Genomic DNA, 21314 nt, shown 5'->3' on the forward strand with positions numbered 1-21314 from the left:
TGACAAGCTGTTGTTTGAAGTCAGTCCTTTATTCCTGGGTTGAGACAGCCTTTCATACTGCCTCTGTCAGCATAAAACCTACAAATTAGCAAACTCCAGCAGCCTCCCTTCATCTAACCCTTCTGTGATCAGCTTTCAGGCCTCAATTCAGCCCATTATCCACTGCTATGGTCTCAGTGTGCTTGTTATTCCCTAAGCATCAGAGAACTGCTAAGGGAGGAAGGGAAGACACAATGTAAAAGGATGAGGAAATGCACCTCAGAGGAGAAATGAGGGGAGAAAAAGGCTTTCTGTAACTGTAGATACAACTGATAAGATTAAGAGGAAGTGTTGCAGTGTTTTTACTGTAACTATGTAGGAGGTGGCTGGTTCTACTTGGCACCAAGCCTCGGTGTTGGGAATCTGCCGGGGTACAGGCTCAATTATTTCCTACCTGTCATCCTTAGTAGCTCTGGACATCCACCTCCAGCCCAAAGGAGGCTCTGATCCATTTTCAGCACCATGAATCACCTTGCATCTGCACCCACAGACACTATTCACCCACACACAGCCAAACATGAGTCTAATTTAGGGCACTCGAAAGTATACTACATCTACTTGATCATAACGTGAGGGACATTACATTAGATGGTTATTTACCAAAGTAGATTCAGTAATGAGAAAAAGAATATTTGATGCAAACTCATTACTTTGATATGTTGGAGGGGGAAAAAAGTGCTTTGCTACAGGAACAACTGCTATCTGAGAAACACACTGACAAAGGAGAACAATTAAATTGTATTAGGTCTTGACCTCACTCTACTGTAACTTTCCTTTATTTCTTTTTGTTGGCACCTCATTGCATTGGAGAATCATCCCCTCACCCTCTTCACTTAGATGTGCGAACGTCCCAACTTTATGTGTTTCCCCCCTGATGCAAGCACCCCCGTCTCCCTCCAACCTTTCCCTCTATCACCTAGAGAGTGCGTGGATAGAGGTTTGGTTGAAAGAGGGCACAGAGAACAGGCAGGCTGAGGAGAGAGGTAATTTCTGCTGTCTCACCTCAGTGCTTTCCTCATTCGACTCTGATTAGCTCCAATAATGTATCTCAGACTTTTCAGCTGTTCAAAAGGATGGGGGTGAAAGGAAGTGAGAGAGAGAGGGGCAAGATGGTGAAGGATACGTCCCCTCCCTCACAACTCCCCCAGACCATTAATCTCTCTCTTCTTGCCATCTTCCTGAGAAAGTGATTATGGTTAGTTAATTGTACTTGAGGAGCCTCTCTATAATGTATATCTTTTACCTTGAAAGAGGACTTATCAAACTTTAGAAACACAGATTAGCAGTTTGAAGAAAGGCCTATCTCACGGGCCATTTTAAACTTCAGGGTTGGCCTGCAACTGCACCACACCGACCTATATAGATGTTGGCAGCGAAGGCAAGCACAGCACAGCATCATTCACTATGTTGTAATATGGTGTAACACTTTGGGTAGCAGGGCGGCATAGTGAGTAAGGACACCAACCAGAGGACCGCTCAAGCTCAAAATACTTTTCCCCATGGGACTCAGAAAGTATCGCTTTAATTAAAAGTGTGTAAGACCCAAGAAAAAGCTCGTGATGACAGAGCTGAGATATTATTTGATTCCTTTCCAAGTGTTTTTCAAGTGTCTTTGGAAAGTTCTATAAAATAATTCCTGATTATTTGTGTTATATTATTGTGGTCATAGGCATCTGCATAAGCAGGCAATGGAGGCGATGGCTAATTAAGATGAATTTAGTCACCATTTCAACACTTAAGGTCATGAAGGGAAGATAAAAAATCTTCCCTTCAAAGGAAATGATGTTAATATTTGCCTATTGTAAACACAAAACCTACAGCTAATTACTAATTAACACAAAACAGAGATACAAAAATACATAGCACTGATTCCTTTGCTTTATCCATAGATCCATCTGAAAATCTCCAACAAATCTTTGAACTCAGTACTGACGTCAGTACACCTCCAACAGCACTACACTGCATGGCTTCCTGTATACCTGCCTCCTTATATAGTTTATACACTTTTTTCATCAATATGTTGATGCTAGTACTGGAAAATGACTGCTGTTTCCATCAGGAGTTTGAAAAACACACACGTACAAGCCGTAAATGTCCGCAGGATGCCCAGTGGTCATCAAGCAGTGTCTCTTTCTTCAGCTCAGACAAAAGCCTGTGACATGTTCATTAAGCAGCAGGGATCCCATTACTGCACTCAACAGCCTCCCTGTCACAATGCTCACACATAATTAGTTACACATGCAGCCTCAGGAATGCTAATTGTTACTCTCCTCCCCTCGCTCGCTCCTTTCTTTCTGTAGAGTTTCTCACATCCTCCTGCTTTCCCCGCTTTTGTTCACTCTGCAGGTGGCATGGTGTGCCACTTTTAGACTGTCAAAGTTGGTCAGAAAAGCTTTCAAATTGCAGTTTGACTTTCCCTGCTGTGAGTCTATTAACTTCATTATGGAAGGAGAGAGAGAGAGAGAGAGAGAGAGAGAGAGAGAGATAAAAGAGGATGCGGAAGGCAGGCTTGAGGGGCTGTACATCAGTCGATTTTAAAAACCAAATGTGTTATTCACATGTCTTGGGACAGCTCTCGTTATATCCCACCTTATCTCTTTCTATCACTCTCTCACTCCATCATCCATTACTGAGTGCCCCAAAGTGTTATAGGTCAGCAAAAGTGAAGAAATGCATGGTAATGTGGCGATGGTTGGGGGAAAGGTCCACTTGCTAGCCACAGAGTTGTGACCAGCCTTTACAGTGTCTGCCATTATAGCTGCATCAGCCCAGTCTGATCCTGTATAAAAATGATCATCTGTCCACTGACTTTTGAAACCAGAAAGCCAAGACTCTGATCTAAAATGTCATTAAGCAGCACAGCCTGGGGCTGCGCCATTAACTGTGAATGGGAGACAAACTGTGGACTCTTTTTCTTTTTTTTTTTTTTTTCCTAGAAAATCATCGTCTGTGCTGTCAGAGGCCACATTTCCATGCCACAGCCTCATCTCTGCTAATTGATTCCTAATGGACTTGTATACCTATTATATCACAGATTGACGGTGGTACACAGACACAATTGGTTCTATTGTTTCTGGTGCCACTCTTAATGGAAATAGCACAGCTTTGCTCTTATAACAGTTCTTTGGCTGGTAGGATTGTAAAGCTGCAATTATAGAGCCCTTATCAGAGGCTCCTGGAATAAATTTATTCATGCTGCTATCTACTGTAAAAATGCCTTGCACTGAAGAAAAAATGTGTCACATAATAATAACAATAACAGCAACAATAATGTTAAGCAGAAGAAAAAGCATAAGTTTGAGGTTATTTTAACTGTTTTTCAGTTTTATTTTCTTTAAAAACCCACTCTGCTTAAAGTCATGTTTTTCATGTGTTCAAGGTGCATTTTTAATCTTATACTTTACTGACATATCTGCTTTTAATGTGTTTTGCTAGAAAAAATGCACCATCATAGCCATGTATTCTATGTGCTCTGCTCATCATGGAGCATTGTTCTGCCACACGGCAGTCAAAACGCTTCTTGTCGGTCGCACTCGTAGAAATCAATATTGACGCAGGCCATGTACGTTTGCTCCTCTGTTATGTCACAGAGCGGGAACCAATCGTAGCCTCAGTATCTCACTGCTTATTTGCATATTTCGTGAATGAGTAGCTAGTTGACCAAGTGTCTCTCAAAAGACACTCTGTGCTGTTCGAAGCATATCTCTCTAACGGTGCAGCTGGGTATTCATTACAAGGTAGGTAACGTGTCAGAGCTGGTGATCGTAACCAACATTTTTCTAACATCAGCAACACATTATTAACTGATTGTTGAAAACTAATGTTACCTATTGTTGTTGCATTGCTAACATTATGGAGAGTGATGCATAATATATATTACCATTCTGATTCTTTCCCTTGTAAGCGACCCTGTACAATTCACTCTTCCTCTGTGCAACTGATCTGCAGTTTGAACATGTAAGGCTGAATTACCCCTACAGTGCATTACCGCTTGCCTTTGTGTAGTGTACAGTAAGTAGCAAAACAGAAAACAAGCAAGTGTGTTTGATAAGCGGAGTCGAAGGTAAGCAGGAATGCGAGCAGCGGAGGAGTGCAGTTGGGTGGTGATTTGAATAGAGGCGGGAACTGTTTGCATGTTCATTGATCAGTGCATACTAAATTAAGGCAAATGTGAACAGACAGACAGTTTTCACGGGGTTGGCCAGACTGAGACAAGTGTTTACCATGTGGTGGCACAGAAATCAGTGTCTTGTCCAGTCTTATTTTCTTCCCTTAAACAAGCTGATCTTCATCAATCATGAGTCTTCAGTATAACAATGCCACATCCGCACATTTTTTTTCTCATTTTAAAACAGAATTTTACAACTAAATCGATCTATGCCCACACAAGCATTTTAAAAAATAATCACCATCTATAGCAACATGGCTGAAAATGAATATCACATAACCATTCACATACACTGTGTGAATGGTGTAAAGGGAAAAAAAGAAACCCTATATATATATATATATATATATATGCCTGTTTTTTCCAGTATTGTGCAGCGATACCAGAAATTTACTTGCCAGACTCCAAATATCAACCATGAATGAGAAGGTAAGTTAGCTGAAAAGAACGAAAAGGGAAACCCCAGGATTCATTGTAAGAAATGGGCAAAGCTACTTCTGGCAGGACACTATAGGTCTTACCGATAGCTGACACTCCAATCATCTCAGACACTGGATTGTCAGACTTTTTAAAAACCTCTCTCTCTCTCTCTCTCTCTCTCTCTCTCTCTCTCTCTCCCTCTCTCTCTCTCTCTCTCTCTCTCTCTCTCTCTCTCTCTCTCTCACACACACACACACACACACACACACACACACACACACACAGTTGTATGCTGCTGAGTTGATGCTGTGCCATTGTAGCTGCTCCAGCTGCCTGCAATATGCTCTCAGCCTCCCCCTGCTTTAGTTCTGCTCTGTACTGCATTCACCCCCAGGGGGTTTATTCTCTGTAGCTTATCCCATGGGGGATTTATCTCGTGGTGTTCCCTGACTATTCATTTGCTGTGTGCTGTGCTTGTATTCTGTATGTGTCATTACGACAGCAGGGAGCAGCCTATAGAGACCCATAGTGTCGAATCACACAGTACCCATATGAAGTTGTTATCAGTTTCAATAAATGGTGAAGCTATTGCCATGATTCCTGACAGAACTGAAACTCCAAAGTGGTCGGTGCAAATGAACAACACCACAGAATAGTGCAGAGCTGGTGGAAACAGCTGGGGGAAATTAACATTTGCGCTTCCAGGAAAAAGTATATCAATCAATCTACACCGCCTCTCATCTGTGCATAAATGAGAACATCACAATGTGTGTTTATATAACTGTAGTAATTTTTTTAGGTCATCAGTTTTTATGGTACTTTTATTTGTTGTATTGATTCAGTTTTAAATGTGTATAAAATTGTCTGCACTTTTATTATCTTATTTTATATCTTTATCTTTTATTTTTTTATCTCATTTTTTGCCTGCACTTCGAATAACCTCTGTATGAAAACTATATAAATAAACTTGCCTTGCCTCGTAAGTAATCTGTGTGTGACAAATACTTCACTTATGACTGCAGTGCGTTTGCTGAACATAAAATTTACTATGACCAGTGCTAACAAAACATGCTGAAAAACAGCTAAACAGGCGGAGCACGGCTTTAAAGTGGTGAATGATGTGGTTATCCTGGTCATTCAGACACTGCAGTAACTTCAACTACGGCAACAGTTTAAGTCTGTGGTTCTGTGCGTCTGTAACATCTGCACTTGTCTGTGGTTTTGATCAGAATATAATCCCTCCATGCGACAAACAGGTAGGGTATCTCGTCCTGTGTTGATTAAGCTCCCCTCTTTGTGCTGCAAATCCTGCACATTTCCAATCATACCCGACCCTGGGAATGCACACATAGAAAGGAACACATAGTTTCCACTGTGCTGATCTCCTTTTTTCTACAGCCACTATACTTAGGTATCAAAATAAAATTTCATACGATATATTGAGGTAAATACACTCCCCGATGGGGCTTTAATATATGTTTTAAATGCATTAGTAGAGTGAACAAGCTGACGAATATGGATGATTTCGGTGTTTATGATCTTATGACGTAAGAAAATTGACAAGCAGGGCAATTTCCAAAAAGTGGGCCACTAGCTTGTGTAAGCTACTATTTAAAATATATGCAGTGTGGCAAAATGACACAATCTATTAGGTATCGACATGTAAACAATGTGATCATAATGCAGTTGGAGGGATTTGCTGAGCTTTCTACAGATCAATATTTAGCATTTTCAGCACACTTGGTGTAAGCCATACACACTAAAAATAACATCTTCATAACAAACCTGGTTCCATCTCAGGGTTGACATGTTGCTACTCAAATGCATATATATTATGTCATGAGTCTTGAGGCTCATGACAGACAATTGTGCATTAAGAAGTCATGAGGAAAAAAAAAAAAACAACTCACCTTTCTGCAAACCAAGGACACACTGCAATGTCATGTTTTCTAGTTTTGTGACGTGGTATAAAATGAGTGAAAAGCACTGCGTCAGGAGGCAAGTGGGATGACGGATGGCTTTGACTGGGCTTCAAGACCCGTGTTAAGCAAAACCCATGTCTGTTTTTAGCTGACGGTAACTAGCTAACGTTAATTGGACTTGACTGTGGCCATCCGTGGCTATTTTTAGGCTTGTGCACAATAATGTGACTATTGCCAACACTGTGAGCAAGACAAAAAGACAAAAACCAAAAAAAAAAAAAAAAAAAAATATGTGTGATCAATTTGACAACTCCCAAAAATAATGTCATAATTCACATTAGTGGCATACTTTCTTTTCTTTTTTTTTCCAAAATAAATATGAAATTTTTACTCGAGTATGAACCTCCCAAACAAAGGAGTAGCCTAGATGAGGCAGTATTTTAGATTGTTAAGCTAAGCTTCTCTGATTGGTAACGACAGATTGTGGACAATTGTTGTTAAGTTTCTTCTGAGCAGTGCTTTCCATTTTGGAAACAGTGAAACCTACTTCAATGATGACAGTTTACGATTGAATAATGAAGCAAAGTGAAATATTAATTCAGGATGAGTGCCACACAAGAAGTGATCAGTCATCCTAACCTAGAAAAAGGCCTAAATAAAATAATGATAAAGCAGACAACAGTGTGATAGCATTTTGCTCTGTTTCCCGTTTTGCTCCCGAACCCTGCCTCTGAGCAGAGACATTAAGTTTTTATCATAACAAAATGATTTCTGAGATGTTCTTTTCCTAAGAGAAAGGGAAGCAAGTTGAGCTATTTAAAAAGACATTTTCTTTTCTTTTCTTTTTTTTTTTTTTTTTTTTATTTCATTTTGGAATTGTTCCACTGCTGTTCTTCTGGTGTGAGTTTTGATGGTAATGATTTGGTCTCTGCCTGTGAGTGTGAATGTGTGTGTGTGTGTGTGTGTGTGTGTGTGTGTGTGTGAGTGTGTGTGTGTGTGTGTGAGAGAGAGAGAGGGAGAGAGAAAGAGAGAGAGAGAGAAAGAGAGAGAGCCTGTTTTTGTCTCTCTCGGCTTCGGTTCCGGTCATGAGGTTAACTCATTGTATTTTTTCCAGTTCAACTCTCTGCCATAAAGATAACTCTGAGGGGTCATGTGTTGGGAGGGCATTGTCCTCATATATACTAGGGTTTTGATACAGAACCTACAATAATACTTTAACCCCTTGAACTCTGATTTTCCCTTAAATTTCCCCTTTGGTAGCCTTAAAGTTAAAAAAAAAAAAAAAAAAAAAATAGAAAATGTGTTTTCCCCATACTGGAGGACAGTGTCACATCCATCTTGTGTATCTGCTGGTTGCAGCGCTCTGTTGAATCTACATCACACCTCTGTTGAGTGAAATATTCACAGCCAAGATGCCATTGTTTTATGGCTGCTGCATCAAATCAAGTAGAAAATATCTGGATGTCTTGTGCATCACTTTTTATACACATTTCTCTGTAATTTAACAGGACCTTTGTGGTATGTGTGGAAACCCTGGGATCTCCACTAGAGATTAAAATAAACTTTTGTGGGTTTGAGCGATGTAGGTACAATGTGCAGATGTAATATATGTAATCTTCAGCAGGCACAGTTTGTTTGGCCCACATGGAATAGAAATGGTTACACTTATAATAGAGCTACATTAGATATACTACTACATTTACAGTATATTGCAGGCCACAGCCCAGTATCTAGGTTGCAGTATATATATATTTTTTTCTGTCTTGGTTGAGAGGAGGGGCTGGTTTGCTGATGTATGGTACCATGCTGTAGTTGGGACATAGAGAGACAAGAAGTCATTGGTACCTGGGAATAACTGAGGTGGTGGTGGCCCATCTCAGAGAAACATTAATTGAAACACAAGGGGATGACACTAGCTGTGCCAGACCAATAATACAGTATAGCTACCCCATACTAAAATGCTCCCTCACTCCTCGGAGTCCTCTCTCCCTCCCTCTCCCTCGTCCCTCTCGCCCTTGCCTCCTATTCTTCCTTGTCTCCAATATCTTCCCAGCTCTTATGGCTATATGTGTAGGCCACTGTGCCCCACATGACAAGCGGTGTCTGCTGGTACCGTTATTGAGCAGCTGTCAGAAAGCAAGTTTCATTGCCTTCACATTTTCATAACAGACCTGCGCTGCTGAATCTTGCCACAAAGCCTCACGTTTCAAAAGGTGCTCAGCAGAATTTGAGGCAACAGTGTCACCTATGGGCTGAGGGGAGACTCACATTCTACCTGTCAGGTCCACTCAAACAACTAGGTACAGTACATATAAAAAGGCAGTTTTACATCATTCATGAAACAATCCAGGCCTCCAGTGCCTGTATATATCATTTGAGACGCACACAACCTGCGTTCTCGGCATAGTCTGACGAACATGGCCCCGCCAGATGCTGAGCAAACAGACATGGTGAATTTCAAAAGAACAAGAAAGAGAAAGGATTGTGAATAATTCATTATTCTGTTGCGCTTCTCATTACTGTAATTACACAGTCATTGTTCTCTGACAGGGAAGAAACGTAAAATTACAATTTAGGCAGAGAAATTGTCATTTGTAGCAGTAATTGACACTAATAAAATCATTCTTCCTTTTTTCCCCTGTGGATCATATGCTAATCAAAATATGAAGTATTAAAGATGACACTAACGGGCGTGATAAGTGGCTAATGAAAGAGGGGCGGCAAGCAGGATAGTAATAGACATACTCCGGCTAATAAGTTCCTGTTCATTAGAGCATGCACACTGTACCCTCCTCCTGTCTTGTCTGTTTCTTCTGACTGACAGCTTTGACAGCCTTTTCTGTCAAAGAGAAACTTTTGACCGCATCCTCAAATAAAGCATTAATATTTCACAGCACCAGTAAGCAAGTCATAAGCCTCTTTATATATGGATCAGCAGAGTGCTATTATTGGAGGGTGACACAAACCTCTACTTGACTCTCTATTTAAAAATAGATGACACTGTCTATAATGCTAGCATTTTGATGACATTCTCTTGTCTGGCAGGATGTCTTTACTGCCTCTCACTATGTTGGTAGGCTGACTCACACAGAGTGGAGTTGATATGACAGACTTTGATCTCTCCCACTCTGTCTTTCCCTTCTGCTATTCCCCCCCAATGGACTTCTGCATATGTCGACCCACATCCACCCTGAAAAAGCAGAACGAAGATCCATGAAATGAGATGCCAAATACTAGACTCTCCTTGTGATACGGCAAAAGAACTGAGACAGAGAAGGAATAATAATAATAAAAAAAAAGAAGTTGCGAATAGGGAAAAGCAGGCCAAGCCATTGGCCGTAATGAATAGTGTGTGACTCCAGTTCAGTGCTGATGGGCGTATTAATCTTGCTGCAGTAAAATCTGGTCAGGCATTCACAGTGGGACGGCACCACGTGCGGCTTAGGCCCCAAATTACACCCTGGAGGGGCTTTACCCTTTAGAAAGAGGAAGGAAAACTGCTAAAAAACAGCCGGAAAATAGCACCTGTGTTACAAATAGGCAGCAGAGGGGATGTGTGGAGGGCTGGAGGCAACTAGTCTGTAACCCATGTAGGCAGGAAGGTGCCAGGGAGTAGGAGAGAAGTATGAGTGGTGGGCTTTACCAGTAGGACTGGAGCTATCTGGTGCACATGAGGAGAAGAGAGGAACTCTCAGAGATAATCATGCTAATGCTGAATTCCCTCATTACCTCTGAGGCTGAGCTGTGGGCCTAAGTCCAACTCTCACACATACACGCAGAGGGAGAGCGAGGGGAAGAAATTGCAGAGGGCAGTATATAACTATGCAGAGTGAGCTCTTTGCGGACTCTGGGGAACAGAGCCAGTATGTTGATCGTCGGGATCTATGGTATGCGGAAAGGCTATTTGTACCAGCCTATAGGGATAATAAGATATGCTGTTTGGAAACGTGATGCATGTCTCATATAGTGCTGATTCTCAGATGATTAAAGTGAGCACATATTTGAAATCTAGCTTGATATATCTATATTGAATGATGACAAAATAATTGGGTTTATTTATTCAGTGTCGCCTATTGTTTCTGCTCTATACAAATGGAACTTTGTGCTGGAGAAGCTCTGACAGAAGCCTGACATACTTTCCTCACAGACTTCTGCCTGCTTGAGCCTATTATACAATTCAGCACCGCTCAAAGTCACTTCAGTTACCAACATGATGCTGTTAGCGCCCCCAAACACGTACAGATGATCCCCAGAGGTTTTTGTATTGGTGCAATGCTACAGATCAGATAGATCTCAGATCAAAGATGTTACATTTTACCCAAACCCTAATTGGCGTCAAGCAAAAATAGAATATTTGAACTTCCTCTGATCATTGTCAATATAGGACAACAGCACATATAAAGAGTGACAAGGTTCACTAAAGTTGCTGTTGCAACATAATCAAATTAAGTTTCCCATTCAATTTAAATCTGCATGAGTATTGTGTTTGATCTATTTTATCTGCACAGTTTTAATATTTGCTGAATGTGCCCGGTCTAAAATGAAAACCAGGACTTTTTCAGTAATGTGTACAATGTAATTAACTGACAGTTCATTCATTGCTTATTATTTTAGCACAGCAACTCCATGCTGGTGAGCTGAATAGAGACTTGATTGCGGATTACAGTGAATGAGCGCTTACTTAATTCGCTATCACACGTCAGTTAATATTTGATGTCCTCTTCAAAGACAGCTCATCATGTGAATGACATAAAGGGAAATACATGATAACTGAAAGAAGAGAAACACTCGGCATGGTGCATATGAGCTCCAACAAAGAATCCACATATAATAAAGCCACTTTTGATTCTCCCTTCCGGTCTCTGTTTTGCATTACCTACTGGGATCCACAGGACACACACCAAAGCTAATTGTCATCTGTCTGTCTATGCACAGATACCTGTAGATCACAGCGTGTTGGTGGAGGCGATTTGGAGAGCGGATCAAAGTCTGAGGTGATTGACTGCAGTGAGGCGGTCATCAACAGCTCTAGGTGAGACTAAAATAAGCTTGGCCTAAATAGCGATTATCACTCAAAGAGAAGCAAAACTGGAATACAAGGAGAGAATTCAAGACTCAAAAATGCCTTAAAAAATATATAGCTATTGAAAATCAAGAGCTCTGTAAATTTTCTAATCCTTGAGAAGGCATTTTTGTGTATTCCTTTTAAGTGCACAAGCACACATGCTTTTTTAGCATGTGGAACAAAGAAAAAGAAAAAAATATATATTCTCTTAGGTCCTCTTACCTAAACTGTCAGTGCCTCATTCATCATGATGAAATAAGGAAAACAAATGTTGTGCTACATAATAACACAGGGGAACATTTCTCCAAAGGTTAAACACTATTTTAAGGTAGCATATGAACAATGACTTCAAGCAATTTAAGTTTCCCTCTCTGGGCTTTTGGTGTCTTTATGCATGTCTTTGTGTGTGCCATCGAGAGTGTGTGCTTTCCTGTTTGTTTGTTGCATGTGTGTGTCTGTGTGTGCGTGTGTGAATGTGTGTGTGTGTGTGTGTGTGTGTGTGTATGTGTGAGAGGGAGAGAGTGTGTGTGACTTTGAGAGAGCAAATGAGAAAAAAAAAAAAAACCAAGAGGCTGTAAAAGTTTCATCAGGTGTGCGTGTGTGTGTGTGTGTGGGTGTGTGTCTGTTGGAATCCACCCCAATGCAAATACCTACCTGCTATGAGCCTGGCTAGATAGCCAATTGGAGAAGGATAAGGAAGTTAGGAGAATAAAATACCCATTGTGGTGGGGCAGCACCTAGTGCGTCTGTGTGCTGACACCTGTTAATTGAACATTTTGGAAGCAAGAGAAGACACAAGTCCTCTAGAGCACTGGAATCTGCCAAAACTTCATTAATCTCTATTCACCGGAGTGGGACTACGTGACACCTCTCATCCTGTCCCAGGCCTGGTCAGACCCCATTCTACAGCTCTGGTAAGCTGCCATGTGAGAATCAGTGCCAGGCTACAAGCATTGCTCCTGTGTTGTTAACATGACTTGAATGCAGCAAAAAAAACTTTGGTAGGCTTCATGTTTTTCCTAGTAAAACATGCATCCGAGAACCCTCCTTAAGCTCATTCTGACACTGTTTTTAGGCTCTTTTTATGCATTCATTTGGCCAACATTGTCGATTATCTGTTCTGCAAAACTCTGGAAAAGGAAAAAAAAAAAAAAAAGATAAAATAAATTGGTTATTTTCAGGCTACGAAAAAATTTGGAAAGTGCACAAAATTGTTTTGGAAACAGATGGAAAAGTCTGTGTATGGGTTTAGAGACCCAGCTGCCTCATATACTGTCACATTGTTGTTGTGAGGAGTAGAACTCATGTGGAGCGATGCCATAGCTAATAGCGGATAGAAAGTGTTACACTGGAAAACCAGGAAACCTGAATGCTGCAAACAAAGAAAAAGAACCTTCTGACCCATACAAAAAACATATTTTCCACTTACATTAACTGAGAAATTATAACCTTGAGAAGCACATAATACTATGCCAAATTAATGTGTTAATCTATTATTTATTATTTTCTGCTATTTCTTTCTTTCTTTTACAGCACTCTTAAAAAATGTTACCAGCAAAAAACCTCCATGGCTGTTTGGTGTAAACAGGCTGCGTGTTTCATGGCACCAACAATAATCTTAGAATAGGGCTCATACCTAATGTTGATGACCTACTTCAGATAAAGCATGGCAAATTGCCACCTGTCTTCATAAAGGCAAAGGGTACATGAGCACATGAGTAGGGTGTATTACAGCATGACTTAGCTCGTAGGATATTGATCCATGTGTGTGTGTGTGTGTGTGTGTGTGTATTCTCTCTTCTGTGTTCTGAGCTGGTAAAACTGGTCCATCGTTGTGGTATTGACAGAAACTTTTGGTGTTTTGTTGATAAGATACCTGCCTGACAGAGACAGACAGCAGTGAGGGTTAACACATAGCATAAGGCATTTGAGGACACTTGGCAGACTGTCAGCTGTGCCGCTGATCTAACTTGTTATAGCTGCGTGTGTCACGTATCTCCTGAGGAAATCTCAGCCGGGGATCTTGACTTAGGTTCTCGGAAAACTGATTTGCCTAATCCTAAAGAGGATTCTTTTCTCTGCTATGTCAATAATGTGTTAGCCTGTCACTCAAAGTACAATATTTACAGTAAAAATGTGGCGTTGGACTTAGTGTAAGGTGATTTGGTTTTGTGGCTTTTATAACCTGCTATAAAGACATTGCCTGATCCGGCTCAGATGAGGTAAAATATGGGTCTCTGTAAAGAGCTATTGAGCAACAAACTGAAACTGGTGTTGCTCACCATGTTAACCTTTGGCCACTTTGACAGACCAATGATAATATGATAACTCCATGTGACTAAAATTTACAAGTAAACCAGGTAAACCAGATAAACACACACCCATTCCATTATTTGTTCATGTGAGTCATCTTATGTTGAAGATTAGACTTTTCTCAAGGGGAAAGAGCCAAACTATGGGAGCGTTGTTTAAAATTAGGAAAATGTTAGTTCATGGAAGAGGGTTGTGGACAGCATGATCCAAAGTATGGGTATAAATACCACAGATGCAGCTGAGGTTTATTTTGACATCAGTATTAATAGCTTACATTTATATGAGGAGGAAAGGCAACAGTCTGGCATTTGCTGACTCATCTCTGAACCCTTACAATATAGTTCCAAGTAAACCGAGCACTGGAGTACCATTGATCTGGATGGTGATAAGCAGTGTCAGATGTGACTTGGCTATTGTGACCAGCAGTCTAAAATACATTTCCACGTCATGCTGAAGTTTTATTTACATGGAATGCAAATACACCTGTGGATAAATTTGAGCCATGCCTCTATTTACCCCCATATACATACAGTGCAGAGAACTCATCAATATTATTTACAATGTGAAGCATGTGGCGCTAAAAACCGACCTGTGAAATTCAGCAGGTACAGGTGTGTAAAACTGCTCTTCCTTAAGGAAACCATAGTGGCAACATTAACGCACAGTAAAAGCCTTAAAAAAGCCTGCCGTGTCTTTTTAATTAAATTCCTTGTCTCTGTTGTACGTCAGCCTTGTGGGCTTTCTGAGAATTTCTACTCTGAACTACAGATACGCCAGGCAATCTAAGGCATAAACATAATTACTCAAAGATTACATGGAAATACAGGAACTGTAAAAACAAATAAGCTTCTATTTTTACAGAAAGAGTGACAGACCCAGTAGGCTTTCCTTCAAACGTGCAATAAACAGCAGGCAAAAGCCATCGCTGCTTTATAACTACACCATGCTAACAGAGAATCCCTTTGTTTTAGCACAGGTGCTCTCCATAAGCACCTTTTTAGAAAGCTTATTAACCATAACTTACATATGCTAAATAAAATAAAACAAATCAAGCAAATTTAACCTTATACAAAACAAACAAATCTCACTTTATTATAGCTGTTTAAATTTATCAACAATGTTTTCTGTTAATGAAAATAAAATCTTAATTAAAACATCCCAGTATGTCAAGAGTTATTTTGTGTTTTATTCAAACAGAGTTATTTTGTGTTTTATTTAAACAAGCTACATAAATGGAATATTGAGTGTTGTTATCGAGCCATCCATAAATCCACAACATTTCTCTGTATGACTCTGGTCTCCCTCCGCAGCCTCTGGGCCATGGTACATCACAGTGCAGCAGCTGCAATATGAGCATCACTCCATCCACCATCCTCGAGAGCCAGCTGCCCACTACGTGGAGCCCTAACTCCTACCCTGATGGTGAGAAACATGACCAAGACCAAAACAAACACTCAAGCCATAACGAGGCCTTTGTTTCTCCTGCTGTAATGTGTGCACTCTTCACTGAAGTGCTGTAGATCAGTTAATAAATTGTCTGAATGAGTAATGTTTTAAGAATGCCTCAAGAAAATATGATAATTTTGTTTTGCTGAGTGGTTATGATTGCTCTCTATTCAGAGACTGCAATGTAAAAAGCCTGTTATGTTTCTGGTTTTGAAACTACTGTGCAAAGTGAAATTCTATTCAAGAGCTGACAAGTGGCACTGAAATATGTCCTCATCACAACCACAATTGGATTAAAACAGAACTGATTCACAAATACAAACAAATGTAGCTTTAAACATGTATTAATACACCCCCACTTTGTAATTTGACCTCTAACTGTTGATCTCTACCCCCAGTTTCAATGGTGATGTCTGGTTACCCCAGTCGTTTGTGGTCCCATGACTCCCAGCCGCAGTACTGGAGCAAGTACCAGGTGTGGGAATGGCTGCAGCAGGTCATGGACATGCATCAGATTGATGCCTCCAACATTCCCTTCCAGAACTTTGATATGGATGGCCGCCAGCTCTGCAGCCTGAGCTACCAGGATTTCATCCGTGCCGCTGGCAGTGTGGGACCCCTTCTCTTCCACAGCCTCACAGAGCTCAAGTGGAGTGGTGCGTTTTCAAAGGGGCCTGATGGAAAAATAAGGAAAATGATTTGTCCTTGTGAGAAAGGAGCTGGATGATTCAGGTTGGGTTTGGTTTTGGGGTTTGAAATGCTGCTGTGAGGTGATCACAGTGCTGGTCAGGGGTCTCACTGCATGGTGGTGCAAAGAAGAGGAGGACTGCTCAAAGCAAGGGGGATGATGGATTCATCGTTTGCTCTTGGTCTGTGCTTCCCCAGGAAAGCACAGAGCTTTCCAAGGGAAGCACAGAGGGGGGTGTGGAGCTAGGAAACAAGCTGACAAATGGTTCAGGCATCTGTGTAATTGGACTTCCAGTTAGGGAATGTGAAGCTTTAAAGGAGCTGGAGTTCATCGGCCCTAAGGCCTCACCTTTGGGGCAAAAACTGAAACTGTTGTTCATGGTCAACATGTGCAGCAGACAAACTTTCTTAGAAGACGAAGAAAAAAAGATCATGCAATAAATCAAACGTGATTTGCATCAAAAAAAATGTGGTTCAAGGTGGCAGTTATGGGAAACACAAACAAAGCAAAACAAAACAAAACAGGAACAGCAAGTTTAACCTCCGAGGTGCAACATACCAGCTGTGCCAAAATTCAGGTCAAACCACACTAGAGTACAATACTACAGTTGTTGTTATTGTTGATTATAAGAGACTGCAGTACTCAGAAATGCTAAGCAGACTATAGCGTTTGAAACATCAATATATCATTATCAAAGAAAAGATTTCACTTTGATATATTTATCGCAAACAACTGATATTATAGTGCAGCGTCACACCAGTGGCCTTGATTGTGATAGCTGTCAAAATTAAGACCACATTTCTCATAAACCCTGTTGATTGCTGTTGAAAATGGGCCGCTGCTCCTTCTTTGCTGAAAAACCTCTCCCCCAGTATGACGGATCACAGTTTTAATTTTTTCATGGGCTTCCTTTCACCATCATGTTCTTAAAGGTTTAGCTCTGTGCGCTCCAAGGCACTAACAGAGGCCAGCAGTATTGTCAGCGACGGTCTCATTTGTTTGGTGGTAATTACATTAATGCCTCAAAATTAATGCATCAGTGATTTAATGGTATTTAAATTATACTGGCATTTTTTTTTAATACCTTGATTTGTGGTAATGGCTACAAGTGCACACACATGACCTTTTCCCTTCCATCACTACACAGGACAGTACCATGTGGAAATAGGACAACTGGAAATCAAACCATCAGAATGTAAGAGTCTTTAAAACTAAACTCAAGTTATCAGTCAAAAAAATGGTCAGCTAAGACAGGCATGTGCATCAATCAAATTTATTATCACATTCTTATTAACACATTATGTTATCTGTTTACTTCTTTTCTTTTGCAGTAGACTTCTCTTGTCCATTTCCAGATGCCAGTTATCCACCTGGAGGTAAGGCAGTCTTTAGTCATATATAGCCTTTAGCCATGTATAGTGCCCTTTTGATATGAAATGACTCTTATCACAGAGAGATGAAATGTTAACTTCTATTTTTTTCTCTTTTAATTTAGAAATCTATGATCCCTCATTTCAACCCCTTGCACCTGTTGCTTCTCCCACTCCCTCTAGCCCTGGTAAGACATTCATTACATTCTGCATAAAGAACAATTATTCCATTAATCCACATCTTGCTGCTTATGGTAAACAAATAGTGGTGTTGCAGGCTATAGCTTCACACAACGACTTGTTGGCACTTGTTCATATTTGTTCAAGCTGGGCAACACTCTCAAGCAGCTGCAGAATAAATGTAATGATTGAAATATGTAAGACCGGATGATTCAGTAGTAACTCTGTTCCTGTTGTGTCTACCACTCAGACATAAAAAGATCCTACAGTCGTCCTCATCAGGTCAAAAAACACAGTGAGTAAAGTATATGTTGTCCTTTTGTAAATATATGACCTATCAGTGATGCATGGTATGCAAATTTTATCCAAATATGCAAATCTACAACTCTTTTCCCATAGACCCAAGGGGGACACACTTGTGGGAGTTCATCAGGGACATTCTGCTGAACCCGGAGCGCAACCCGGGACTGATCAAGTGGGAGGATCGGACAGAGGGTGTTTTCCGCTTCCTCAAGTCAGAGGCAGTGGCACAGTTATGGGGCAAGAAGAAGAATAACAGCAGCATGACGTATGAGAAACTAAGTCGGGCAATGAGGTATGAGTATAGTAGGACAGATATTGTAAATGTGCTTACACTAATACAAACCTCATGTCTGCACACTATAATAGAGGAAGCACACACACACATACACAAGAAGAAGAACACCAACATCAACTCTCCCTCTCTCTTAATAGGACATTAGGCCTTTGGCTCCACTGGAGAGATGAAACACTTTATTTCCTCAGGAAATTGCAGATGGTGTTTCCTTTTAAGTGCTGGAAATGCTTTTACAGACGCTAGTTCACAATCTCCCTTAAGCTTTCATTTGGAGATCAGATTGCTAAGACAGCCATGACATTCAGTTCACATCGATTTTAAATGCTCATCAGACTATTTGATGGACATTCATGCCCCGACGAAGCGCTTGAGTCCATTAAGTGTCAGAATGCAGGTGGTTGCAGAGCTGGTTTTGTGTTTATTTGCATTTACTTCTGCCTCAGAGAGATAAAAATCAACTGAAATCTCACCTGATAAAATGAACTCCATGCACTTTCAATATAATTATATCCTTCTTTACATAGGGGGCTTGCTTTATTTTGGCAATTGCGTGTAAAATCTGTGATCAGGAGGAAACTGAAATTCACTTGTTTCTAATCCAATTTTCTTAATCAGCTTATAATGCTCTCGCTATAGAAAAGATTCCTGTAACGACTAAGAAATTTACTTGAACCAACTTTGAAACAACAGAGTTACAGATCTGCAACCAACTAATCCAACTCTCTAACACAAACAAACCATTTTCTATTGACAATGACCTAAATGCACTAATTTTTTGGACTGCTGGATTTTTTTGAGCTTTTCCCCCCAAATGAGCTGAAATACCCTTCTCAGAAAATCATCTAGGCTTCTGCCACAGTCACAGCTTTACATTCAAATGAGCTCATTTAATGAGCTTAATTTCATTGTAGTGCAAACAGTTAAGAACCAGAAAATGTGCCCTCAGGTACTGTCACTGTGTCCACAAAGCTGATTTTCTATTCCCCATGGTGCAGCTCAAGGATTTGCACTTTGATGACATCACCAAGAGAGACTGCTTTTCTCCTTTCTAGCTTTGGCCCATTGTTATAAGATTTTGTGGTCTAAGATTGTGAAAAAAAATGAATTTCTGGAAGTGTCTGGATATCTTTTTTTTTTTTTTTTTTTGGATTGATTGGTTGGTTGAATCGAATAACTACTTAATTAACCAAATTTGCTCAATTTTGCAATACTAGTCAAATGCAAAATGTAGGAATCATAGATAAAGGAGAAAAAAATCTAAAGTTGTGCTTTGAGTATTGAACTTTTTTTCTCCTTTACTTGGCTTAAAATCAAAACAAGGTCACTAGCAACTTCCTCTTTGAACACAATGAAATGAAGGATTTTTTTTTTTTAAGTTACACAACAAAATTGGTGATCCTGCTCAAAGTCCTGTGAATGGCTTGCCAATTCATCACTCATTTATTAATAAAGTTCCTCTAAACTTATCTTTCATTCATTGGATGGAGAGTAACTGAACTGCTGAAAGTTATAATAGATCAACCAGAAATAACAGGTGTCTACCTGGTCTAAATTATACATTAGATTGGAGAGTGGTTGAGTGTGATGGGCATACAGTAATCTGATTTAATAAATAAATAGATACGGTAAATAAATAATCTGATTAAGTCCACATTCACAAGAGGAGGCATTACAGTGCATTACAGTATACATTACAACTTTAATCATGTAATCAGTGATGTGTTTTGATTAAATTCTGCATGTACCAACTAGTCTTCTGCCTTCTCTTACAGATATTACTACAAAAGGGAAATCCTAGAACGAGTGGATGGACGCAGACTGGTTTACAAGTTTGGAAGGAACGCAAGAGGATGGAGGGAGTCTGAGAAGTGAATTGCTTGAATTTCATTAATTTATGTTTTATTTGGCTTTGTATGCAAATGTGACATTTTACTCGAGTTTCCACAGACCCCTTTGACTTGTAACTTAACGTTTGTAGAAATGTTTGATAAAAATGTGTTTGAACTTGTTACATTCTTGATAACTTCTGGTTTGCTTTATTACATTTTTTTTTTTTCCAGTTTCTGTATGTTTGTGGCGACACTGCACTGAGATGTCCATTACTGTGCCTTAAAATCACTGCTGATTTTACCAAGACGATATGAAGTAGTCCCCACACACATTTGTTTACATTGTGTTTCACAGAAGAAAAGCAGATGAAAACTGAAAAGAAATGCACTTCTATTTCCAGTTTCCTGTCTGTTTCCATACCAGATACTGTATAAAAATCTCAGTGAAGTATGCGTTCATATAGGATTCAACAACATGTGGCTAAAGGTTTTGATATTCCTGTATGTTGAGTGTTTTTCGACACTGATACTGTGAAGTTTAACTGCTGCAAACAAACCAGAAAACACGCCATATGCCTAATGCACCAAAACACCAGCAAAAAAAAAAACAGAACAGGTAACAATATTTTTAATTTACAAAAAAAAAAAAAAAAAAGCACTGTATGTAAACTAGATTGTAACATGTTGTCCATTTCATTCCTTGCATTCAGAATTTAACTGCATTGACTTGTAAAATAACTGTTTTTCTGAGATGATAATGACAAATAAAGGCTGTCATTTCTTTCTTGTTTTTATGAAAGCCATTTGTCAAAATTCATGTCTGCCATTTCAGTGTCACCGTGTCAAAATCGAGACAATGCAGGAAACATGTGGGGCCTTTCAAATGAATCTTGGCAGTATTGGTTAATTGTCATGAGGCCAAGAGACATTATTCTAGCAGTTCATCAGTCAGATTTTGACTACACCTGAGCTCTGGTAATGTGGAGTTTTCTCTCTTGATGCAATCACAGCCATTTGTTCACTCCGTGTTGGGGCCTCTTGCTTTCACAAGGTTTGCTGAATTGGATCCAGCACGGCAAGCCTTGTCTCATTGCACCTAACATCACAGTTGACAATGAAAATCCATGCATTTAGAGATTGAAGATTGAGATTGAAGTTTTATCTTCATGGTGTGAAAAGCCGCACAGTTCATTGTTGGCTGGTGCGTGCCATCCTTGCCATGCAGGTGCCTGGGCGGTGATGGTCAATGCGATAAAAGCGGTGTCACCACAAGGCA

At 40.1% G+C, this 21314-nt stretch overlaps 1 protein-coding gene across 1 annotated transcript; it reads left to right on the forward strand.

Moving 5' to 3' along the window:
* Window positions 1-1016: 1016 nt before the first annotated feature.
* On the forward strand, window positions 1017-20725 carry ehf (ets homologous factor). The gene is made up of 10 exons (XM_030053881.1): window positions 1017-1022; window positions 12467-12528; window positions 15238-15349; window positions 15772-16029; window positions 17209-17256; window positions 17393-17437; window positions 17557-17619; window positions 17862-17906; window positions 18011-18206; window positions 19982-20725. Exons 3-10 carry the CDS (start codon window positions 15277-15279, stop codon window positions 20079-20081), a joined length of 828 nt encoding a protein of 275 aa, XP_029909741.1. The 5' UTR covers window positions 1017-1022; window positions 12467-12528; window positions 15238-15276; the 3' UTR covers window positions 20082-20725.
* Window positions 20726-21314: the final 589 nt, after the last annotated feature.

This window comes from Myripristis murdjan, chromosome 6 (assembly GCF_902150065.1).
Source record: "Myripristis murdjan chromosome 6, fMyrMur1.1, whole genome shotgun sequence".
NCBI lineage: Eukaryota > Metazoa > Chordata > Actinopteri > Holocentriformes > Holocentridae > Myripristis > Myripristis murdjan.